Source organism: Chiloscyllium plagiosum, chromosome 26 (assembly GCF_004010195.1).
Source record: "Chiloscyllium plagiosum isolate BGI_BamShark_2017 chromosome 26, ASM401019v2, whole genome shotgun sequence".
Classification (NCBI taxonomy): domain Eukaryota; kingdom Metazoa; phylum Chordata; class Chondrichthyes; order Orectolobiformes; family Hemiscylliidae; genus Chiloscyllium; species Chiloscyllium plagiosum.
The window spans coordinates 28,091,607-28,118,551 of NC_057735.1; the positions used below are offsets into that span (position 1 = coordinate 28,091,607).

Here is a 26,945-nt window from a genome sequence, read left to right on the forward strand (position 1 = left end):
GTGCTTGTTTCATATTTGCACATAACATGAGCATCCTGTTTTACCAATGCACAATGGTCCCTATTTTGTAGTTTCCTTATAAAATCCAGCCCTGGAAAAAATTAGACATTTTTTAAGCGGTTTATTGATTACGTTAACTACAACACAACTACATACCAGAATTAAATATAGAAATTGAAATTGATATGCTTTACAACTATTTTTTGGGCATGAAACAAGTGCCATTTTAAAAATTTAATAGCAGAACTACCTACTTCCATTCTGTGCAAACATTGGCCTCGCTTCTAAATTGTATAACCCATATATTTTACTCACTTTGGGAAACCATTTAAAACATTCATTTTGCGTATTAAGTGTCATTAAGGGTCTAGCTCTACAACATATTTTACTGATGTGTGGGGCAGGATTGCTTCTGCCCTGTTCAAGGTTCATCAGATTGAAAAGTAAATTCTTCTAAATTTATATAAAGTGGGAAGGAGCAGAATCTTCTCCCAACTATACAGTTTTCATGATTGCCTCTTACTCCTGATACAATCACTCTTTTGTCTTAACTATTTGAATTGGAAAGTAGAGCACCATTCCCACAGTAATTGTCATTATTGAAAACTTAACAGTAAAATTCTTGGCATACCCACCTATAGCACCAGATAAAATGTTGGCCCCCAGCTTAGGGAGGGAAGAATGAGCAAGATGTTCCCACTCCTGATTACTATTCACAGCTGTAAAATGCACTCGTGAACATTGGGAGATTAAACTTGGCTGTGTGAAGATTCATGAAGAATGCTTTTCTTCTCCAATATGAATGATCAGACAGAGCAGCTTATATGGGAAGAAGGACATGAGGCAGAAATGGATGAAATAACTAAAATGCTGTAGCACTGGAAGTTATTTCTAAGGTCATTACCACAAACCTTTTTAATGCACTAGCACTGTAGGGTATGTAACAATGTTGCAAATGCCATCTCTAGTGTTGATGGTTAAAATCTGTACTTGTCATTTTGCTGTGTTTTAAATTTCCATTGTCGAAGTGTCATCTAACTGTGTATTTTCTTTTGATTAATTTTACATTCATTTTATTTTTAATTTTGTAAAAGATCTCTCATTTTCTTACTCCTAGCAGTTGTTCTTTTGGAGTTGACATGTGTCACAACAGATCTAATCTTATTCAGTGTTACAAGGAAACATGCACTCAGGCTTACATGAATAGAGGCTTTTTATTGCAGGAATTTCTACAGAATGCCAAGTATGTTTTCATTAGTCCAGAATCCTATGCCACCCATCACACTGTTTCACTTGTGCTAAACAAACAAAATAATACTACTTAACAGATGTCCAGTTGATCCATTCTGAAAAAAAAATCATTTGGATGTTGATATTTTCACTTACAATTTTGTATGTAGGAAACACGCATTCTTTTATTCCATTATAAAAGAAGGCTTTCAGTATTTCTTACCTAATTTAATCTTAGTATTCCAGCAAAATCTCATTTTACCTAATGGGGCCCTTTTTCCATTCTAGGCCCCTCTTGAACTTCACTATCACCATAGTTGTCCCTTGCCTACACAAAGTAAGGAGAACGTTGTACGGACTTAGCAGGTAAATGTGATTTCACCTGCTCTCATTCAGCCTCAGTTACTAGACAAGCATTAATACTTTTCTGTCCTTCCATTGTACTACTTACACTTGTGACAAACTCTCTATGTATTCCCATGTGTTACTAGAGCATTGTGTAAACCAGTGTCTTATTTTTATTTTTCTACATCCTGTAGAAAGATTTTTCTTTCAACAATGCCGAACATTTGAAACTTATCTCAGTGCTGGTAAAATAAATTACTTGCAAAATAATTATCAGTCATTCAGTCACATAATTGTGGTGCCTTAAACAATTTAAAGCAGTTTGTTTATTTTAAGAATGAGTGTCTAATATGCATTTAGCTGCATTTCTGATAAATAACATATAATCTGTCTTTGGTTTAAATGTTGAACATAGAAGCTCTGCATCAAATTTGATCTCCTCCACCAAACTTTTCCCTGCTGGCCTGAAATCTGGTGTCATTTGTAGAATACAATATACTAGTGACATCTTGGATGTGAAGATTATCAAAAAATTAATCGTCAATTAAAAGAATCAAAGAAGTTAATCTAGAAAATTCTCTCAACCAGCACCATAGCGATTTGAAGGTGAAGATGTAACCTTCAGGTTGATCTTTTATTTACCCCAGTGACCTACATGTGGTGTTACTTCTGAATATTGACCTCATTTTCTGAAATTTCAAGACTGCTGCCTTAATTAACAGTCAATTATTTGGGCCTTATTCTGTCGCCATTGGGATTTATTAGTGAGAAGCAACTAGAGCCAAAATCTGTGCTTTTCATGGAATTGTTTGACGTTCGATGGTAATTCGTTCAATGAAGCTATCTTTTAAAACCAGTTGCTAATGAAGTGAGACACAGTTACAAAGCAAAGAGATTCTAAAAGGTTGAAGTGTTACATAGATTGGCCAAACCATTGTCGAACCAACCCAACCACCCTGTAGCACAGCATTTCAACTCCCCCTCCCACTCCACCGAGGATATGCAGGTCATTGGACTCATCCACCGCCAAACCACAACAACGCGACGGTCGGAGGAGGAGCGTCTTATCTTCCGACTGGGAACCCTCCAACCACAGGGGATGAACTTGGACTTCACCAGTTTCTTCATCCCCCTTCCCCCCACCTTGTCTCAGCCAAATCCCTCCAGCCCGGCACCGCCTTCCTGACCTGCAGTCTTCTTCTTGACCTCTCCGCCTCCATCCTACTCCGACCTATCACCCTCACCTTGACCTCTTTCCACCTATCACATTTCCAACGCCCCTCCTCCAAGTCCCTCCTCCCTACCTTTTATCTTCTCCTGCTGAACACTCTCTGCTCATTCCTGAAGAAGGGCCTGTGCCCGAAACGTCGAATCTCCTGTTCCCTGGATGCTGCCTGACCTGCTGTGCTGTTCCAGCAATAAAGTTTCAACTTTGATCTCCAGCATCCGCAGACCTCACTTTCTCCTCAAACCATTGTCTTCCAATAGAACCCAATTGGGTTTTATTTCATTTGCACATTTTATCTAAAATTGTACCAAGATGTAAAGTTTTATTGCCAGAACTTCAGAATTCCAACTTAGCTTGTGCTTCATAAGCTTTAATGTCCATTTCTGTTGCACTCCCCAAGGTCTTTCCTTGAGGGAAGTTTTAAGAGAGAAGCTTGTTATCAGATGTTGGAATAACTGCCCATGATAGGCCACACCCACACAACAAACAAGGATCAAGGTGTGTAAAGGTGGCCAGTGCACTCTAACCCATTTGTGCTATCACTTGGGATTCATTTATACACTTCTGAGCCCATATTTTCATCCCTGTCTTGGGTTTTAATTGATTTATTTTTTTTCTACCTGAATATATCACTATCGTTCAGGAGCTCCATTAGGAGACAGTAATTGATTGTACAGTCGCATAAGAATGTGACAACTTTAGGGTTAGAGATTGCTAATTCTAGATATTGCTAATGAATAGAGTCATCTATGATATGATAACTTGTATGGAATGTCAAATGTTGTTAGCTGAATAATCTGTATAAAAGTTTGTAATTATGGTATTCGCCCTAGTTTTCAAATTTCAAATTAATATGCTGAAGCAACAATTTTTTTTTTTGTTTCTCCAATCAGCTTTCCACCTCTGCCACAGTACTGGAACGGCTTTTACCAAATTAAGCAGTGAAAGCCTGTGAGAGTGTGACATAGCTAAATTATTAATTTGTGTCCTATCCAAAGCACATCGAAGGCTTTGCTACGTCATCCTAAATAGAGTTTATTGCCCATTGTGCAGCACGATCCATTGCAACCAGGATTATACTATCATCTGCGAAGGCTTCCTTTCCTGATTCCACACTATTAACTTAGGTAACTCTCCAAAAGTATATCCATTGTGCCCTTTTTTCTACTTTATTGTTGATTAAAACAGCACTTGCTTCTATGTGTTTGCTGATAGTAGCTGACTTTACCTCACCACCACCACTTTGACTTCCCCTCTGTCTTTAAATTATCAGACTGCTCATCCAATGTACAGTGCTCCTTGTATCTCAGTTCTGACAGTGTCATTCACTTGGCTCCTATAGGGATGCACAGACTTGCATTAGTTCCTTGTTGAACAATGCCTTCATTTTAAAAGTGTTTACTTTATCTCGAATCCCTCTATGCCATTGCTTCTCCCAATCTGTCTAATTTCTTCCATGTTTCCAAGATATCCCGACTCCTCCAATTCTGGTCTCTTGAAACATTTTAATTTTAATTGCTCCACTATTGATAGCTGTGCCTACAGGTGCCAAGGCCACAGCTCTCAAATTTTACCCCTGAACCTTCTCTTTTCTGAAGCTTGTCTCATCTGTCCTAGCATCTCTTATGTGGCATGCTGACAGATAATGTTTGGTAATGCCCGTGAAGAACCTTGAGACATTTCACCATGTCAAAGGCAATGTGTTTGTCCAACAAGACGTTGTTAATGCCAAGGCCTGGTGGAACTGTTAATGAGAAAACAGAAGGGTAAAATTAGGCTACGCCAGTGGCTTGAAACTGGATCAGAGTGAATCAATAACTTATTTTACAAAACTCCTAATATTGCTTCAATTTACTTCAGTCAAAACTAAAATCAGACAGTGTGCCAAATTTCCAAATTGCTTTGAGCACTTTTCCCACCACTGACAGGAAATGCCAACTCATCCCCAGAAAATACATAACCTCCTGGAACTTGTGATTTGAATATTTTTTACTGTATGATTATTTTTAGATATACGTTGATATTTTTCTCCATTCTACAAGAATAACAATGAGTTGCATTTACAAGGTATCTTTAACGTGGAAAGACATCCTCGTGTTCCAAGCCATAACCAGAAGTAATTGGGCTTCAAGCTAATAAAGGAGACAAGACTGGAGAAGCCTGAACTCTGTCAAATAGACATACTTAAAGGAGGATGTTAGAGGGCATGAAGAGGCACAAGACCTTCCAGGAAAATTAGTGTGTGGAACTAATGTGACTGAATGCATAACTGCAAGTCAAGAGGGAGTATGGAGAACAGCACTACAGCTAAGGATCAAAGCAGGAGAGGGAGTTTGGAGAGCTGAAAGGGCTGAGTGTGTTACACACATGATCAGAGAAAAGTCATGAAAGGACATAGACACTCGTCTGTTCATTAGGTTGTGTTATTTTAGTTGACCCTTGAAACTCACTTATCTGTGGACCCTCTCTTTTTTTTTTCCCCTTGAGCTTTGGTGCTGTATCCATATCAGGATACTTTGCTCTTGCACTTTAGTAGCTCCTGGACCACCTGATCGTTTTTGTCAAACTAGTCTTGATATTTCCTGATAGAGAAGTCCAGAGTCTCCTTGGAAATGCTTTTTTAAAGGTAGACTAGACTATGGTTGGTTGTGAGGCAGAGTAGATCTTCATAGAGCTCTTGAGTCCATTGTAATTAATGTTCCTGCAACAATGTTTCTGCTGTGCTGCCATTTTTAGGCCATGCTAATAGAAACATTAGACCAGATTAGATTAGTCAATGGTCACTCCAGCATTCACCAAGTCCTGTCATGGCCCAGATAATATGGGCATCTTTGTGGTTCCTCAGTCAGGCAATGATGTGTTAAGTAGGTGCCAGTATATGGTGTAACAGTGTTGCCAAGAGGTCTTCTATATGTCTCTCTGGAAGGTGTGTTATGACCAGATCATGTTCTAGGCATTTTGTCAGAAGAACTCCATTGCTATTTGTTTTCCCTATGTACTAGTTTGCTGGTCGAACCTTTCTAGAGCTTTGTATCCCTTCTGACTCTGGTGTAGAAATCAGCAAGGAGAATCATCTTGTCTCCTTTAGGATACAGAATAATGATCAAGGCTAATATAGAATTTCACTGTGGACTCACATCTAGGGTTAGGATGTAGATACTGATGACTACAGTGTACTGTATCTGGATTGGTATGAGATATTCTATTATCCCACAATAGGGCTCACTTACTTGGTCAAGTAGGTTTTTTTTTAATGAATCTCAATTTTTAATGGCATGTTTGTTGATTTGCTAACCTAAAGACGACTACAAAATTAACAAATTCAAAGTGAAAAATAGTTCTCCAAAATTCAGGAGGACCTAGATCAGGTGAATTTGCCACTGGAAGGGAATGTTACCAATCTTGAATGAAAAAAATGAAATACTTTTAAAATCATGCCCTAATGCACAAAAAAATTGAAAACGAGCATCTGACAATGTGGTTAACTGGTCATGAACTGATTCGACAAAAGTCCATTTACAGACTATAAGAAGATAGTTCTCATGAGAATGGGCATAGATATTGAGCTCAGCCTGTTGCAAGAGATGCCAAGAAGATTATTGGAGACTGACAGGAGATAGTTGAGTTAGTAATCGTAAGCCTGTTTTTTAAAGTTAAAGAGTCACATGGCTACTCAGGTCTGCACAAAGCTGTTGAGGCTTTCATTGGGGGGAGATTTGGGTGGAACCCCAGAATTTAGTCGAAGTTTTAAAATGCTTCTTTGTATCGGTCCACTCTCCAGCAGGTGAAGTCCATCTGTCAATAATGCAGTGTAGAATTGACTGTAAACTTCTAGCTTGCAAAGCGCATAGAGGTGTGGTCCTGAATAAATCTCTTTTTTTAAACTCTGAACAGGTTGATAAGATGTTATAACACACCTGGAGTAGGTGGGACTGGAATCCAGGCCTCCCAGTCCAGAGGTAGACTGTACCACTGTAACACAAGAGGGCCCTTCCTGAACAGATCATGCTGCTGATCTGAATGATGTTCACCTGAAGGTGCTGAAAGAAATTGAGTTATGTGCTGTAAACATGTTGCTTATAGATTTTCCAGTTTGTCAGGGTGTAAGATTGATCAATTGGACTGCCTTGATTTTGGTTTTATTGTCACATGTATTTTATATATAAGAATACAGTAATATGCAGTGGAAAGCTTTCATGTGTCACCATGATGCAGCATCATTTTGACTAATTTAAGAATAATGGAAAAGATGAAAGATATAGCTTGAAGAGCGTCCATCAGTCAGTCCTGAGCCAGCACATCAATGTCAACCACAGCTGCACCACCATCCCCCCGTGATCACTTAGCCACTATCTGCACTAGACCCAACCAGCATCTAAATTGCTGATCCTCAGGCTCAATCTTGGCTGAGCCGATACTCCTCTGCCATCGTCTTGCTGCCGCCGCCTGGAAACAGGCTTTTCTGTTGCCAGTATTTAAAAAAAATATATTCCTGGTGGAGACTGAATAGTAGGGAGTTACAATGAAATGACGAACATGCACTGTCCCTTCCTGCTCTGATCTGGCGATTTGCTGTTGGTCCTTTTGATAGACAGTATCAAAGCCCAGATACATATATCTAGGTATAGTAATTGAATTGCTTAGGTTATGAATAATCAGTGAACTTGTATACAAATTAAGTAAGCATAGACCTAGTATATATATTCTTTTTTTTCTTTTTCTTTTTGTTTGTTTTTATTTTTAAGAATATGAGTGATCTTTGGAACCAATTGCAAATTAATTGAATGAGTGCATAGTTAGTTCAAAAAGGATCAGATGGGTTCCTAATTGTGGCTGATGGAGCATATGATAAGGATGTCTCATGTTTGTTATGATCTCCTGGAATAGCTTTTTCACACCCTTTTCAGGTCAGGGAACAATCTGTCTGCTGCTGTGGGATTTGAAATGTCAATTTAACTTATCTCCCCACAAATGCAGCTGGACCTGCTGAGTTTCTCCAAGACTTTGTTTAATTCAGACTTCCAGCATCTTCAAGCATTTCCTTTTATTGGAGTTAACAAATTCTATTTTCATTTCAAAATGGTTCAGCAGGCAGGGACAAACAAATGAAAAATAGAAAATATGTAGTTAAATCACCAACAATAACTTCACTTTATTTATCAGACCATATAGTGGAAAAAGTACATCATAATGTCAAAATGGAACTGAGAAATTTATGTTCTTTCTGGCATAAACTAACAAGGATTAGTATAGCTGGCTTCCAGCTGAAATTCTCTGTGTATCAATGAAATCTTAAGTGTTGGCCTACTATAGGTTCTGTTTTTACTCAGTGAATTTTATGCATCTGATTCTCTCAACTGTTGTGCCAAGGAGGAAGTGGCTATGCTGACTCATAATCACATTTTAAGTTGACTCATCTGTTTTCCACATAGTTGCAGTTTGGAACAAGCAGTCTTGTCAAGCCCTGTAATGTTTTACTATAGAAATCTACTTAATAAATCTTTCTGGCAAGGGAAATATTGTGTGGAGCCAATGATCACATGTAGGCTTCCCTTCAGTTTACATGCCGTCAACTGAAATCTGGAACTTCTAAAATGCTTTGATGATACAAGTAGCATTTTATTTTCAAATTGTTTGCTGTTGAAGTGAATAATTAAACTCTTTACATATACACAGATCTATATGGACAGTGTCTATTTGCAAGGTCTGAATATGACTTATACCTTTATTGTCAATTGATTGATGTGGGTAGGGAAATCCTTGCAGATGAGCAATGTGGTTCAAGAGTTATTTCCTGTCCCACTGAATGCCTGAAATCAATCATAGCAGTCAACATGACATGAGGGAATGCTTGAAATAGTCTCTCTGCTGAAGCAGGGATTCAGAACAAATTTTAAAAAGCAATGGTTCAAATTCACTGTTTCTTTTCCAGTGTTGAATCTGTGCTCTGTCAACTCTACAGAAAATCCAGCACTCCTCTTTACTTTTTTATTAATCACATTAATAAAGTGTGGATCCTCAGATGTTGCAAGTTGCAGTGACATGCACACTTGTAAGCTGTATCCAATATAGCTCAGGTGCAAGTATACTTCTGCTGTTTTAATTGCTAGGTAATAACAATATTGAGCATTAGTTTCTGAAGTATGTACTACATTGTTGAATCCATGTATTTTCAAAATTGTTGCAAACTAGGGTAAACAACCTCAGAAAATTTGCTTTAATGCAGGTGAAGATGTGCATATAGAAACCATCGGTGGTGATGAGGAATAAAAAATGTCAGTGACTTTCCAAAAAAAGGGATGCATAGAGTGCAGCAGATTTATGGAGAAGGACACAAAGTTTACATAGATTTGGAGAGAAAAGTTACAGTTATGGAACTAAGACACAGACTGAAATAAATAAAATACATTTCTACAGTAAGTTCCAAAAGATAGTGCCCATATCGAAGCTGACCATTAATTAGCAAAATCCACTGAACGTCAGGGGGCTATCTAATTCAGTATTAGGTTATAACTGAATTAATTTCTGAGTGTATCTCAATTACAAGAAGAACTTAGGAAGTATTTTTATACCGAAACTACAAAATTTGTTTGGTGGACACTTGGAAAATGGGCCAGAATATGATTCCACTCTATTTGACCCAACTTTCAAATTATATCAGTCTATTCAGATTCCTTATAGTGAGGCTGTCTCTTGGAGGTTGTAGGGTTGGAGGTGTTAATCTGGGTATGGTTGGGAGGGTGGTATTTAATCAGCATGGTGCAGGTGCAGTGTTAGTAGAAAATTCTTGGAGTACACCTGGAGTAAATCTTCCCCTTAAATCCTCAGCAGCAGGTAACATAATTTCCGAGAGTCCTAAATCTTGCATAGAAAGTCAATCCTAGAAGAGACCCAGGATTGGATTTTCTAATTCCTGTCAGAACAGATTTGATATGAATCTGGCCTGTCCCAAATGTATCTGCTGAAGGAAACCAGGTAGAACCATCAATTGGTGCAGGAATGCCAATGCTCTGTGCTGGGTCAGGGGTGGGGCAACTGTTTTTGAGTCAAGGGATTGGGGTCTGCTGTGTTTGTAACGCGGTTGGGGGCTGCTGTGCCTGCAACAGGGCTGGGGGCTGTTCTACCCCTGATGGGGGGAGGGGATCACTGTTCTGTGGAATGGAGAGGGCCAGGTAACCAGACCAGGACTTACTCTGGGACTTGTGATTTCTGTCCCTGGTCATTCAGGCCAGTACACATTTTATTTAACATCTCTTGATCCAATGTTTCGGGAGTTAAAGCTTCTGAAGGCAATCCGACAACGACTGAGGAGAGCTAGGTATGTAAGTGAGGCAGCAGGGTACAAAGTGAGTGTGGTTAGAGTAGGCCAGGATGGGAGGGAGCAAGAGGTGAGTGGGGTTTTTGGGTTCAGCAGGGTTGGTTCAGGGTCCATTGCAGAGGGGTTCCAGTCCATCAGTTCTAGTTTGGGCCATAGCGGGGCCTGTCTATGCCCAGGTTGGCATGTGGGGCTTGGGAGTCCAACTAGGCCAGAGTCAGCCGTTGAAGGGGATGGTGGCTTTCTGATCCAGAAGGGATGGTCAGGCTGTGGTGATGTGGGTGGTTGTCAGGTGCAGCAGTGTTGGACTGGTTGAGTGCAGTTTGTACGTAGCCTGTTTTGAACAGGCTAACGAAGATGTTATGAAGGAGAATCACTGGATTTGAAATATTAATTCTGTTTTTCTCTCTCTACAGATGCTGCCAGACTTGCTGAGTTTCTCCAGCACTTTATGTTATCATTTTCAGATTTCCAGCATCCACTGTACTTTGCTTTTATATAGTTACTAGCTTTATTGCCTGCACTTTTCAGGCAGCCCCTTCCTCTTGGCAATGCCTGGTCCCACCAACTGGGGAATGGTAAGTATGATGGGGCCTGCTGGAGCCTTGCAGAGGAGATGAGGCAGCACCTTGGAGGGTTAGCAACCTCATTAAAAAGTGACCCAAGTATAAAGCACCAATCAGGTGCATGTCAAAAAATATTTCACCGTAGAAATACCTTAAATGTTTGCTTGCTTTGAACTTCCTAAATTGTTTGGGTTCAGCAATATATCAGTTGAAAATTGCCACCTTACCTACAGTGATCATTAAGGATGTAATAACTGAGCATTTGGAAAGTGTTGACAGAATCGGTCCTAGTCAGCATGGATTCACTAGAGGAAACTGGGACGCACGGTGGCTCAGTGGTTAGCACTGTTGCCTCACAGCACCAGGGTCCTGGGTTCGATTCCAACCTCTGGTGACTGTCTGTCTCTGTGGAGTTTGCACATTCTCCCCATGTCTGCGTGGGTTTTCTCCCGCAGTCCAAAGATCTGCAGGTCAAGTGAATTGGTCATGCTTAAAATTGTCAATTAGGTGCATTGGTCAGAGGGAAAAAGAGTTTGGGTGCGTTACTCTTCGCAGGGTCGGTGTGGACCTGTTGGGCCGAAGGGCCTGTTTCCACACTGTAGGGAATCTAATCTAATCTAAAAATCATTTGTCAAATCTTCTGGAATTTTTTGAGGGTGTGACCAGTGGAGTAGATAATGGTGAATCAGTAGATGTGTGTCAGGACTTTCAAAAGGCTTTTGACAAGGTTCCAAACGAGATTAAGGAAAATTAAAGCTTATGATATCGGAGTAATGTATTGATGTGGATAGAGAATTGATTGACAGGCAGCAAGCAGAGAGTTGGAATAAATGGGTTCTTTTCAGAGTGGCAGGCAGTGACGAGTGAGGTGCGCAGGGTTCAGTGCTGGGATCTCAGCTATTCACAATATACATTAATGATTTGGATGAAGGAATTGAATGCCACATCTCCAATTTTGCAGATGGCGCTAAGCTGAGTGACAGTGTGTGCTGTGAGGAGAATGCTAAGAGGCTGCAGGGTGACTTGGACAAGCTGGCTGAGTGGGTAAATACTTGGCAAATGCAATATAATGTGGATAAGTGTGAGGTTACCCAGTCTGGTCACAAAAACAGAAAGGCAGATTATTATATGAATGGTGCGGGCCTAGGAAAAGATTGAGGTACAAAGATTATGGTTATCATGATGGAACAATTTCGAAGGTTGACATGCAAGTGCAGCAGGTGGTCGGGAAAGGGAATAGCATGCTCTCTTTTATAGTGAGAGGATTTGAGTATCAGAGTAAAGATGTCTTGCTGCAGTTCTACAGGACTGGGTGAGGCCACACCTTGAGTATTGTGTGCAGTTTTGGTCTCAGTCTGAGGAAGGATATTCTTGCTATTGAGGGAATCCAGCAAAGATTCACCAGACTGATTCCTGGATGGCAGGACTTATTATATAAGGAAAGACTGGATAACTCTGCTTGCATTTGCTGAAATTTAGAAGAATGAAGGGGCATCTCGTGTAAACTGCTGATGGGACTGCACAGGCTAGACACGGGAAGAGTATTCCCCAACGTTGGTGAAGTCCCTGAACAAGGTATCACAGCCTAAGAATAGGTAAGTCATTCATGACCAAGATGAGGAAGAATTTCTTCACCAAGTTGTGAACCTGTGGAATTCTCTCCCACAGGAAACTGTTGGGGCTAGTTTGGTAGATTTACTCGAGGGAGCTGGACATGGCCCTTGCATCTAAAGGGATCATGGGGTATGGAAAGAGGGTGGGAAAGTGATACGGAGTTTGCATGATCAGCCATGATCACTTTGAATGATGGCCTACTCCTGCATCTATTTTCTATGTATATAAGATTAGATTAGATTACTTAGTGTGGAAACAGACCCTTCGGCCCAACAAGTCCACACCGACCCGCCGAAGTGCAACCCATCCAGACCCATTCCCCTACATTTACCCCTTTACCTAACACTACGGGCAATTTAGCATGGCCAATTCACCTAACCTGCACATTTTTGGACTGTGAGGAAACCGGAGCGCCCAGAGGAAACCCACGCAGACACTGGGAGAATGTGCAAACTCCACACAGTCAGTCGCATGATACAGGAATTGAACCCGGGTCTCTGGTGCAGTGAGGCAGCAGTGCTAACCACTGTGCCACCATGCCGCCCATTAACATCCATTAACAAATTCCAAAAGTAGCTTAGCAGACCATTAATTGGAGGTGAGAAAGTTTTCTGTTTCACCACGCCCAGCTTTCTTTTGAAAATTATGTATCATTTCAGAGGCTCATGCGTGTCGTAACAATTGAAAATTCAGCCCACAGGTTCTACAACCAAGAAACTGTGTACCACCAAATTCTGCTTGCTCCTACCTGTGTGTATTCAATGTGCTGTCCTCTGCTTCAATCTAAGACAATTCATGACCATTGTCTGTCAGCTGTTGCTCAGTTGAGATGGTGTGTGATTCAGTTCTTAAATATGCCAGATGCTGAAAGCTGTCATCATCTTGATGAGAGAAAATGTTCTTCATGTAGTGAGTGGTTAGAGTTTGGAAAACACTGTCTCCATTATACTGCTAGGCAGGTTCAGTTGTGGATTGCAAAAGTGATTTAGATAAACACCTGAAGAGGATTGTAAAGAAAAGGCAGGCGGGTGGAATAAACAAAACTACTGTCTTGGAGAGCTAGCATTGTCTTGATGGGATGAATGGCCTCCTCCTTTGTTGTAACCATTCTGATTCTGTTCTTATGGTAACAATCGAGCAGGACAAGCAATTAGATGTCATGTGCGGCAGATGCAGTGTGAATCCATATGGGGAGGAGAATGAATAAACACTTTCAGCTGAAGACTGGCCTAATGGAGAATACCTTCATTTTACAGAGATATTTAAATATTTAACAACATATAAAGAGAAGATCAATGCAAGTGACTTAGTAGAATGCTCTTCAGGTAGATGTTGCTTAATCTCATCATTGTATCAGATTGAGTGTGTAAGAATATTAATGTGCTTTTACACATTATGGCCATGAATGGCGAACAATACTTACATCATGACACAAGCCATGACCTCCTTCTGGCCCTCAGCAATTCTCATTTTGCCTGTTCTGCATAGACCAGTCTTTCTTTGGGATATATTTCTATGGGAGGACTGCACCCATCTGAATCTGTAATCTCCAATTTCTTCCCACAGTGCAAAGACATGCAGGTTAGGTGAATTGGCCATGTTAAATTATGCTGTAGTGTCCAGGGATTTGCAGGCTAGGTGGATTAGCTACGGGAAATGTCAAGTTGCAGTGATGGTTTAGATGGGTAGGTCTGGGTAGGATGCACTTCGGAGGGTCAGTACAGACTTGATGGACCGAATGGCCTCTTCTGCACTATATAGATTCTTTGATGATTCATTGCAAAATCTAAGGGACATTGGACCCTCCCTTAGATGATGTTGACATTAGTGTGATAATAAATTGAGTGCCTGCACGAAGAATGGCTTTTAAAGCTTCTCCAGTTCTAAAATCCTGCATGACCACACTATTTCCTGACCCAACTGGGCAAGCTCTTAATCAGAGGCATTTTCAACATTGGTAGGCCCTAATTATCCAAATGGAGTGTGACTCACTGAAGGTATGCAAGCTGATCCCTGACAACGCGTAACCAGCAGTTCAGGAGCCAAAGGAGAGGTTAAGAAAAAATGTCTGAACATAGCGGGTGGTTAGGATGTGGAATTCTCTGCCACAGGAATGACTTAAAGTCCATAAGCTTTCTTGAAAGGGAACTAGTTGCTTCAAAAAGGGGAAAAGTACATAGCATTGGAAGTAAATAAGATCATGGTATTAACTGGGATAGAGACATGACTGATCATGTGGCTATTTGTCCTGTAACACTCTGTCATTCTGGAATTATACCTTTCCTGAAACCATGTTTGAAATCTGGTAACTCAGTATAAGATTTGAAAAAAACTTAAATATTTTCATTAAATATAGGTTTTCATGTTACTTGTGTGTAGAAGGTTGAGTTCTTTAAAATGACAAAAGCATGCAAACAGATAGTTCCAGAGGAAGTAATTCCTCTGGAGGAATTTGAAATGAGTGCAAAATGAGAGTGAATTCAAGCAACGCTTTTTTTCACAAGGATAGTGAAATTGTAGAGGTTATTCACTTAGAGTACACGAGACTGGGATCTGTAGATTTTTCCTATATAAACATGTTGAAAGAAGTAGATTAATGATATTAAAAGTTAACCATGATCTATCTAATTGAATGGTGAAATGGTAGAAGGTGTGGCTTGCCCCAGTCCTGTTTCCATGCTTCAATAAGAACATAGGGAGATTCTAAAATGAAAAAGGAGAACAATTACATTTTTGTTGTTTTATATATTTAAACAGAATGTAGTAGTTGGGGCAGCTGAAGCTGTTGGGTGAGATGGGGGCACCTTTAGACTACTACAAACTTACAATCTGAAAAAAACTCCAAAATTGATCCGAATTTCTACTAGCATCCGACATTGAGCATATCTTTATCTTAGACTTGTAGACTTTTCCTTTTTTTTCCCTCTTACTACAACTGAAGACTTTTAAAGTCTGCTTATAATAGCCACATATATAAGAGCATCGTAAGGGATAGAATTTACTCTCATCTGAACAAATTTATTGTAAGACAATATTGGCAGATTGAGGAATATTTGATTTGATTTATTATTGTCACATGTACCTAGGTACAGTGATAAGTTCTGTTTTGCATACAGTACAGACAGATCATACCATACAAAGTGCATAAGGTAATAGAACAGTGAAAAATACAATGTAATGGCTGCACAGACGGTGCACAGAGAGGAAGATCAACATTAAGTTTAAAATTTGAGATGTCCAATTCAGGTACACAATTCTCTATCTGAAACGCTGGGGGCCAGCTGGTTTTCAGAATTTGGAATTTTTCGAATCTCGGAATAAGTGACGGCTCAATGGTGAAATTTTTAAAAATCTTACCAGATAGCAGACTTATTGTGAGTAACAGGCCCTAAGACAGAATTGAGGCCTGCCAGTGCTGTGCCATGCGCCCCCCACGTCGCATCTGAGTGACACGCATTGAATAGGTGTGGGTTTGGGTTAACTGTTTACATGCCAATGAGAAAAATACTTCACAAAAAACCTTTGGATTTTGGAGCTTTTTGAAGTTCGGGATTTCGGGTTAAGGGTTGTCTACCTGCAACAGCAGGGAAGAAGCTGTTCTTGAATCTATTCGTGCGTACATACAAACTTTTGTACCTTTTGTCCAATGGAAGAGTGTATCATCAGGGTGGGAGGGGTCTTTGATTCTGTTAGTTGCTTTCCTGAGGCAGCAGGATGTATAGATGGAGTCAATGGATGGAAGGCTAGTCCGCTGATACACTGGGCCATGTTCACGACTCTTGTGTCACCATTCACAAATATGTTGAACGTTGCTCACTATTTTTGACACCCTTAGTCTATTTTGTGAATTTAGGAATCTGATTCCTGTTTTTATGTTCTCTATCAGGATGGAGAACTAGTTCTGAAAAGCAATGATGTAACAGAACCTTGAGCAGCAGGTGGCAATGATGATAGTGGACACTGAACAAGGAGCTGAGCACTTCTGTAGGACCTCCACGAGCAGGTGGAGAGGGAGGGCAGCTGGAGCAGTTGTACAGAATCATTGGAAACAAAGCAATATATTTTTTGGGGAGAGGGTTGATGAGAAGAGTGGGATTCCTCAGCTCACTGTTACCTACATGGACCTTCCATGTGCATAGTATATATACAGTAAAATAAAAAAAGCCCTGCAGATCCGAAGCAAAAACAGAAATTGGTGGAGAAACTCAGCAATATTCCGATGAATAATCACTAGATTTAAAACATTAACTCTGTTTTCTCCCCACAGATGCTTCCAGACCTGTTCAGTTTTTCCATCAGTTTCTGTTTTTCTTTGTGGTGTATACCATCAATTTCTCATCCTGTTTGTATGATATAATTCCAGCCAGACATGTGTTCACATCTCCTGTTACAATTTTGGCTTGGTCACCAGACTTTGCACAGCACAGGCATCAAATCAAGGCAGACGAGGTTGAAAGATGCATGGCCAAGGTGGAGCAGATGGTGCAGGAGTTGAAACTCGTAACATCCATGAAGGAAGCTGAAGTAACTCTGGATCAATGGATGCTCAGATATCGGCAGTAGGTATTGGACCTTTAGGGCAAACCTGGGCAGAGGCTTCCTCCCCACGTGCGTTCCCTTGATGCTGCTATAGGGGATGGAGGATGTACCCCTGGTTGGATGTTCTACTTGCTAATGAATAAGAAGCTGGACAGATTCAGGGGAAGACCAGAAACACTCAATGATCCAGTGATTGAAGACTGGATTGAGGTCTCGCAGTCATTCATGTGTCCATGCGACTGAGCAGGAGCCATTCATGATGGAAAATCTGTGCAGAAAAACCCATTGGGAAATAATAGATAGAGATACAGTAACAAAGAAGATTGCAACAGATCTTTGAGGTACTGGTTATGGTTTTGGGGCAATATTAACCTTACATAATTAAAGCAGTGGTTTTATGTGTATAAGCAAACTGGAGGGGACGATCTGGTTTCTTTATTCCTGGAACTGGTGAAATTGTTTGATCGCAGCATCTTTTTGGATCTCTCCTCCTCCTGGATCAGCCAGTGGCAGGATACTGAAGGACTGCCTAGCCGAAGTAATGAGAGATCGGAGTGTTTAATTACTTTTAAGGAGGCTCATCAGTGACAAAACTCAATTATCTTTCTTTGAAGATTGCAACACAGCAGTCCTAGCTGTTCCTCTCCACATAACCTCATGGCTGATCCTGCCAAAGTTATGCTGTAAAGAGATGTTGGAATTGTGACTGGGCTGGACAATTCCCTCTGACTGCCGTAAGCCACTGCCATCAGGGACAGGGACCCCATCCGGTTCAATGGCTGCCCCTTATCAGTCATGTCAAACTAGGTGAGCCTCCCACCAAGAGCCCGGGGGCAGGGGTGTGATGAGATTCTTTCTGCAAAGTAGCTCAGTCTTTTGTAGAGCAATGGATACTTGCCTACAGTGTACATGCAATTTGGCAAGGAAAAAGTGTTGGGTCTGATTGGCACAGAAGCAGAGGTGTCAACCGTTATCAGTTTTTCTGTGAACATCTGGCTGAGGAGTGGGCATTGGTGGATATCTTTTCCCTCATCAGTGTCTCTGCTTTACAGGAGTCAGACAGCCCCTATCATGGGTACATTAAGCTTGCCCTGTCTCTACTTTAGGAGAAAGTAAGGACTGCAGATGCTGGAGATCAGAGCTGAAAATGTGTTGCTGGAAACGTCGATTCTCCTGCTCATTGGATGCTGCCTGACCTGCTGCACTTTTCCAGCAACACATTTTCAGCTCTGTCTCTACTTTATCCAGCTTTTCATAGCATGGAGTTTCTGCTTGTTTGTGATCCATTCAGTATTCTAGTTGAAGAAAGTAAGTTGAGAATACTCAATATTAAGAGATATCCAAGCATTCTTGGAAAACATGTCTGGTGACAGCATTTCGAGGATGGCAAGTGAAGCAGCGAAGCCTTTGAACTTGCTGCATATGCTCCAAATGTCAATCCGTATGGGACCCTCGACGTATTCGAGTGGCAGGGAAATGGACTGTTGATTTACCGGTAGCATGATTGCTGTTCATGAAGGTTCATGAAGGTGAGTTGAAGGAGACCCAGAGGAGGCAGCTTGTTTTTACCCACGAGTATAAGATGACCGCTGGTAAAGATGATGATGAGTATCATGACCTAGTAAACCACAGAATTGTGAATACAAATGACTATCTGCTAAAGATTCCCGACCACAGAATCCACTCCATCACTGAGAGGATATCCGGAACAACCTGCAGAAGTCTTTCAAGTGAAGTGTCATCCAAAAGTCGTCAAGTTGTTGAGACTCCTCCCACAGTCCTCTTGAGGAAGGAAGACAAAACTAAGGATGTGTTGATAACTGGGGAATCAGTGCAAAGATTCATAAGGGTATTTGCCATCTACTCAGGCTTGAGCAAGCACTCAAAGTTACAAAGTATTAATGCATTCTTAATTTACATGCAGTTATAAACAGCTACCCCTCACTGAGCAAGATAGTGAAAGGCAGCATCCTGAATATGCACTGGGGAACTCTATGAATATACAGAAACGCTGTTTGGGCTCTGTAATGCGCTTGCCACCTCTATGCTTCTGTTAGATAAAACTTTTGATGACGTTAATTTCCAATTCTTCCTGGTATATGTAGACAATATACTGATCTTTAGCTTAACACTTAAAGGAGACCCTTGCAAAAGCAGATACCACCTTAGGCCACTTGTCATAATTTAACTTGAAAGTCAAAACAGAGAGTGTCAACGTTTCTGCCAAAAGTATGGTGCCTTTCATTCTTTGTTCCCAATGATAGAAGTATGGTCCCAGCCTCAGCTGGAGACAGAACTTCATGGGTTCCTTGGTGTAGGGAGTTATTATAGGAGATTTGTAAACAGATGCATAGCTGGGGCCCCAGGTTAGTGATTTACTGAAGCAATCAGAGAATGCTGGAGGAGTGATCGAGAAAGAAAGAATGAGATGATATTTCATGAAGCAGCCCAAGGAGTTGGACCCCTGCATGTGAAGACTCTTGTTGAACCCTTCAGCAGAAGCTTGTTTTATCACCTATGGTTGCCTACACCATTTCTAATTCCCGTTCATACTGGAAACTGGGGTGACGTGGTGGTTCAGTGGTTAGCACTGCTGCCTCACAGGTTCAGGAACCCAGACTCGATTCCAGCCTTGAGCAACTGAAAGGAGTTTGCACATTCTCCCCATATCTTTGTGGGTTTCGTGCAGGTGCTCTGTCTACAAGACGCACAGCAGACATTCACCAATTATCTGTGGACAACACCTTTCAAACCCATAACCACCTCCACCTAGAAGAACAAAGGCATCAGATCCCTGGGAATGTCACCTTCTGCCACTCGCCAACCTGATTTGGAAATATATTGCCATTCTTTCATTGTCAAAATCCTGTAATTCCCTACCCGAGGACAATGTGGGTCAACCTTCACCACCTTCTCAAGGGCAACTAGGAACGGTCAATAAATGCTGGCCAGCCAATGATACCCACATTCCATGAGTCAATAATAGAAAAAAAAAGCCTCCACAGCCCTGTGTGGTAGACAATTCCAAAGGTTCATAACCCTCTGAGTTTAAAAAAAAACCTTATCTCAGACCTAAGTGTCAGCCCCTCTTTAACTAGTGTCCCCTGGTTCTAGACTCCCTAACCGGGGAAACATTTTACCCACATCTAACCTATCTGTCCTTTTAAGTATTTTGTAAGTTTCAATTAGATCACTTCTCATTCGGAACTCTGGAGAATCAGATCCAATTTTCCCCAAGGACAGTCCTGCATCCCAGGAAAAAGTCTGGTGAGCCTTTGATGCACTCCTTCAATGGCAATCATAACTTTCCTGAGATAAGGAGACCTAAACTGCATGCAGTACTCCAGTGTGGTCTATCTGAGTTCCTATACAAGTGAAGCAAGACTTCACTACTGCTGTTCTTAGATCCTCTTGCAATAAAGACTAACATTCTGTTAGCTTTCCTAATAGCTTGCTGGACCTGTATGTTAGCCTTCAGTGATTAAATGTATGATGTCAGTGATTGACTTTTGTTGTCTCCCTTATATCCCAGTATGCCAAGTCAAGTAAAGTTATTGAGTTGACCTCTTTCTTCATGAGGATGTTAGTGTTTAATAAGAACACGGAGTGAACTTCTGTTATAAATATCACAGTTTGTAATTTATGCAGTCTAAGAGAATACTATGAAAAAATTGCACTGGGATAATCACTTTTAAAAAACATAGCTTTTCTAACTCTGGGCATTTTCTGGCTTTCCCTTTTGTGGCCACTTAATTTTAGGGGAACTTCCCTTTAATTTGCATGTATGTATTCCAATTCAGATATGTCTATTCCTAGTTTTGTGTGGTTTTTTTTTGTTCTTTATTTTTCTTCAATCTTTCTTTATGTCACTTTTGTTTATACTACAGTTTTACAAATTGGCCTGGATTCTGTAGAGCAAGAGACAAACATGAATGAAATTTACTTGGAAGCCAAAATCAATTTTTAATAGGGCTTTGTGGTCTGCAAAAATTCCGATCCAATTTCTTTGATTGTAACTCTCACTTTTATTTGTCCAGGAAAAGGTGGAACAGGAAGAGGAGCATGCTTCACCAGAATCCTCAGAAGAAGATCAGTAAACTTGCAAGACTGGCACTACCTCATTACAAATGGCTCCTGTCATTAGCTGGACTAAAAACCTTCTCACACTGTTTTCATCACTGTAGTCTTAACAGGGGACTACAACAGCACTGGAACACTACAGGACTTTTTTCCTTTTAGTGCAGTTCAAGGTATTTCAAAGAAATTAACAATAAATGAAGTCTCGATCTTCAAATTCACTTCATTTTTTTTCTAATTCAAGCCTCTAAGCATTAGGTCTTCAGGTTATACCAGCTAATAGGGCCATGCCAATGAACAATTTTGTTCTACTACATATCGTATATTAGGGATTTGTTATTTTGCGGACAATTCACATAGAATATGTACATGACCTTGGCTAACATGATGACAATTGTAATGACTGTTATAATGGTACACCCAAAAGCAGCTCTTTAAACATGCTGTTGTTATAGAATATCAACCCATGCACAACAGTGGAATTCCATACTAGATGATAGAATGAACATTGCCCACAAAATCAAAATGGCTGCTTTACTGACAGCTCAAAACTATCCACTTTGTATTTACTTTTCTTTCATTTTTGTTTATGGTATGGCTTAGAATCATGTAGGTGAACTTTTGTTATTCGTTGAAATAGATTGTATTCTTTTATTTTGTAGACTTGTCTTCTGAAGTGAGGAGGACCCTGCATTTCTCTAGGCTCTATATAATAGTTAACTGTTAGCCTGGAGCTAGTAATTTTTATGCTACATTATCAATTAACTTTTATGTTAATATACACCATAATTGTGATATGCAAATGCATTTTAAGTGATTTAAAAGAGCAACATTTTCTTAGCAAGTCATTTTGCCCTATTACTTTGTTTTCTTATTTTGAATGCATGTATAATTTTCTTTAATATAAAGTAGCAAAATCTTTTCCACCCTAAGAAATGTATTTGACCAGAGAATCTCAGAACTGCAAGCAAGCGGGTAGAGGATTTCGTTTGTTGATAACATACAAGTATAATAATGTACCATTAACAGTGGCCAGGCGAAGCTTAGTCAACCTGACTGCCCAATTTCCACCCTTTGTTGTATTCCTTGGTCCAAAAAAATGAAGGTAGCATGAGGCAAAATGTCAGTTAGTGAATTACTTCATTCCAAACTACAATAGTTTAAGAACTCAGGAAACACCTGCAAATTGAAGTTGCTACCTATGGAAACCAGTTCTCTGTATGAAAATTCAAGTGTAATTTCTAAACATTTATCTTAAATATCTACTTTGAAAGTAGTATTGTTTCTATAAATAAATTTGGAAGTTAATTACAGATAATGAAAACTCTTGCCTGGCCCAGACAGTTAGACTAATTGTAGTATACCATTAGCTTATGATTTAACTGACTTTGGAGAAAGTGAGCACTGCAGATACTGGAGAGTCAGAGTCGAAAAGTGTAGTGCTGAAAAAAAGCACAGCAAGTCAGGGAGCATCCACGGAGCAGGGGAGTAGATGTTTCGGGCATAAGCCCTTAACCAGGGCTTCCCGAACATCAACTCCTGCTCCCTTGAATGCTGCCTGACCTGCTGTGCTTTTTCCAACACTGCACTTTTTGAAGTTAACTGACTTTCCCTTGCTTTATTAATGGATGTGTATTCAGATTCAAAGTCAAGGTCGATGAATTGACCCAATTTAATTAAAGAGTATAATTGCTGCCATTATTTTAGCCCACACAATATTTATAATAATATAATAGAAATTTATACTCTGGCAATATGTTTTTTAAGTTATTATTCAAGTAAGAGAAAGTATCCCTTTTGCTGGATCATATAGGCTGTCTTTAACAAATTGGATATATTGGCATAGATATAAAATTCTTTAAAATTCATTGCATAATCAAGCAGAGTTTTAAGATGCTGAAAATTTAGCCGTTTTGGAGCAGACATTGGAATTGTGGCTTAATAAAGGAATAAAAGTGCATTAAAAGTTCTATATTGATTTTTACTTTGCATGTACAGGACTTAACTTGTGACATGCTCAACAATATAGTGACTGATGGTAAAAGAAATAACTACACCTGGAATAAAATACATGACATATTGAAAACAAAGTGTTTAATAAAATTGCATCTGAAGTAAATTTGCAGTACGTCTCACCAGTTACAATGAAGTTATATTCCTCAATATAACACCAAAGATTAGAGACAAGCTACTTTATCTGTTGTGGCAAATTGTGTCCCATGAAATCAATTTATTCAAATGTTGAAACTGAAGAGGACCAAGTTATTTGTTCATATAATGGATCATATATTTTAGGAGTAAAGCTTTGGTTGTCACTGAATTATTATATACACTTAAACTTTTGAGAACATCAAAACTGTTGAGGGAATATTTCCAACTTGAAATAGATTTGAAGGGTGTAAGAGAAGAGCACCAAATAAATGAATGCTTTGTATCACAAAGTTTTTTTTCTCAAAAGAAGAATTAACTTTTTACAAAGATACTGATAGCATCATTGCATATTGTTTTGTACAACTGACATTAACTGTATCTTCCATGCCCTATGATCTTAGTTTTAAGTTGCAATTAAATATTATGTAGTAGTAAATATAGTTTAACATACAAGTCAATTTGGATCAACAATCAGTTATTCTATAACAAAAGCATTGTTGCTCTATGACAGAGGTTTTTTTTCAGTCTGCTGTGACTTCAAAGATCAGAATTTTGAATCCATGAAACCCTCCTTTACTGAATATTCAGGCTGGTGGATTGAATACTTTGAACTTTGTGTCCTTTCATAAAATTTGAACAAGTACTGAGAAATGTTTACCTTGAACAAAAATGACTACCAAATTCCAGTCATACTGTCACAATTGTTGCATTTTACTAGATATTCAACAAAAAAAAAACGCTTGGATTAAATTGGAACTTTCAAAGGAAAATATTGGTTTTGTTTGGTTGTGATTAAATATCCAGTCTAAGAACAAGCAAATGGGATATTTCTTCTTCAGTAACAATGGATATGATGAGGTAAAATAAATAGCATCTCAACATACCAGGTTGCTAAATATTCAAATATTAACCAAGTACAACTTTCTTTACTACTTAGAGTGGAATCCTCCGATAAGGTTTTTTCAGCAGGAGTCAGTTCATTATTCAGTTTTCATATAATATTGCAGTTTTAGTACTGTACTGAACAGTTGGAACTTCTTCGGTTTCCTTAATCACAACTACCTCTTTTAGTTTCATAGTCTTTCAGTTGGTTGCTGCTGTACACAAAATACAATTCATTTGTGCATCTCCTCAGCCACAGTGAATAATGTTGTTTCTGAGTTATTACATGTACGATGCCAGAATGGGAGGGAAAAATAATTGTAAAGCTGTTTACCTCATTGCAAAAAAACCCAGTAAGTTGGTAAAAAGAGATCAAGAGAAAGAAAGAGGAATTAATTTTCAGAAAATGTTTGAAAAATGTGTCTCCAATCCACAAATTAAACTGGAGACATGTTAAGAAGTGGCATAATGAAGAGCTTTTAAATGTTTGAATTCAAATATATGTAAATTCAAACTAGTAGTGATTATAAAAGATTACACCTCTTATTACAAACTAATGGTGGTACTTTGACATTTCCATAACAGTTTGTGGTTGTTGGATGCTCATATGTCAATGACAGGCAGGCAAACATGCCCTATATTATTGTCCAGCTCCTTCATTCAGGAGATTTGCTACGCCACGGATGGTAATTTGATAAATATGCAAGTGCAAATTTCCAACTATTTTTATGTTGCCTCCTGAAAAAGGAATCATAAATCCCCTCTAGTCAGGAAGATTCATGGTGTGTTCACTATGTAGTTTCCCACTGTCCTGTAAATGATAGTTGAACACTATATTTGTAAGTTTAATTAATTAAACACTTACTGGTTTAATGTTTTGGATGCAATTTTAATCAGGAATCACTTTCTTGTATTCAGAAGTGTGAACACTAGCTGATTTTGTTGTTCCCAGTGCTTGATTATAGCACTTCACTGAGCTAATACAACATAAAGCAGGAATCAAAGCCAGGACGCTGTTAGTCGAGGTATCTCAGTAAACTATTGCATAATACATTTGAATGATCAGAAGAGCCTTGATTAATTGTACAATGTGAACTAGCGATTTTTGATAAAAGTAGAGTAGAACTGAAAGAATTAATAAAAAAAAAAGATTTGCCTGAGGTTTTGCTATTGTTGCAGCTGGCACATTGTTGTAAACCACTTTACATCCTTGCCATGTCAGCATTCTGAACTAAAGGGAATAGTTAAATTCTGTTGACTGTAGTCAAAAAGGTGAACCTGGCAGTAATTAAAGCCCCAACCCTTAACTATGTTCCTGTGGGAATTACTTCATTGTTTCACAACTGGTGTGACATAAAATGCATGTAAAACACACAAAACGACTTCAGTATAATAAATATACAACTCTGGAGGATGATTTCTTTTCATGTAATTTATGGAATTAAGTTGGCAAATGAAAGCTTGTAATTTTGTTGCATTTGACATTCAGAAAATATCTTCCTCCCTTGACAACCATTTCAATAAGTTAAAATCAAGACGTTAGCATCTGTTTTGGTGTTTGTTTTGAACTTGTATTTGTGTGTCACTCAACCTCAGGGTGCTCTGTGCAAAAGCAGCCAAGATACACACAGGAGTGAATGAGATGACATGTTGTATAATTTTTATCAACTTACTGTTTGAATTTATGGAATTCATGATATGCATCTTATAATTTAGTAGATATTTGAATGTTATTGGGGTGCTAATTACTATATTGAAATAAAGCAAAGTTACTGTAGGATATGGCAGTTTTTAAAAAAAAATTATGCAAAGGGGATATGGCACGTTGGATTGTACCTCAGTTAAGTAAAAATCCTGGTTATTTTAAGGCAAATCACACATTTAAGAGAGCCTACCTCAGGACAAATGGTGATCCTGCTGACTTAACGCATAGTTTAGAAAGTTTTACTGAAAACCTGTTTTTGTTGACTATTACAAAGAGCAGTTACCACGGAAACATTTTATATTGGTAGAAACTTGAAACATTGCTTGTGAAAATTTGAGATTCTAGATAAATGTGTGCAATTAAGGACAACAACTATACAATGTTATAAGTTAAATGTTTTCCCATCATCATTATGCATTCCAATCATTTTTTACATCTAATCTCTTGGCACTCTGTAGGAGTTTGGTACTTTTGACATACAATGCTGATCAATAAAATGTGGCATATTGTTTGTACATGAAGCCCTAATTATGTTTGATTGCTAAAATTCTTAGTCCAGTAGGATTTCTATTTGGATAGTGTTTGGTGCAACAATAAAGTTAAAATTTAGAGAAACTGTTATGGTGTTGTGTGCACTTTTAAACCAAAATCACACCTCTAGAGCACCATCTGCTGAATGATTCATGATATTACAAACTTGTGCCCAAGAATTTTAGTAATGAAAAGCATTGACAAATGATGAGTTTTGATTAACTGGTTTATTAAATATATTTGGTTATTTGATCAGTGAAGCGCAGACTATTACTTGATAATGCACGTTCATATTAAAATATCTCAATGGTTTACACAAATTCCTGTAGTATAATATTGTTATGAAGACAAAATCAGTCGTCATGTTTTGATTGTCGCCTTTGCTGAAGCAAGTCATTATTTGCAGTTATTCATCGTCAACAGAACAGCTAACAGATGAATAAATAGTTATTTTGATGAAACAGGTTATTCTCAAGATCAGACAACCACACAAACTACTCAGACTTGGTTATCTATTTTAGAAGCCATTTATTATAATTACAGAAGTCAAATTTTTATTTCACTGTGATCGGATATTGACCATTTACTTACCACAGAGTACCCTAGAATTTTACAGCCTATTGTGCTGTGACAGCTCTTTGAAAAAAAATGTACAATTTAGTCCAATACCCAGCTTTATATCCATAACCTTGCAAATTAGTTGTCCACAAATAAATCTGGTTTCTGATGTTATCCACCTCCATAATCCATTTACATTCCCAC

The 26,945-nt window shown here is 39.0% G+C and overlaps 1 protein-coding gene across 6 annotated transcripts in view; it reads left to right on the forward strand.

Moving 5' to 3' along the window:
• The window catches only part of hmga1a (high mobility group AT-hook 1a), a 109,569-nt gene extending 87,866 nt beyond the window's left edge, over nucleotides 1–21,703 (forward strand). For 3 of the 6 annotated variants that reach the window (XM_043716779.1, XM_043716781.1, XM_043716782.1), the window contains exons 6-7: nucleotides 1,519–1,596; nucleotides 20,875–21,703. In XM_043716779.1, the coding sequence (XP_043572714.1) occupies nucleotides 1,519–1,593 (75 nt within the window). In that variant the 3' untranslated portion in view covers nucleotides 1,594–1,596; nucleotides 20,875–21,703. The remainder of the gene's footprint in view (nucleotides 1–1,518; nucleotides 1,597–20,874) is intronic. The other 3 variants (XM_043716784.1, XM_043716786.1, XM_043716780.1) reach the window with 1 other exon arrangement.
• The last annotated feature ends 5,242 nt before the right edge of the window (nucleotides 21,704–26,945 follow it).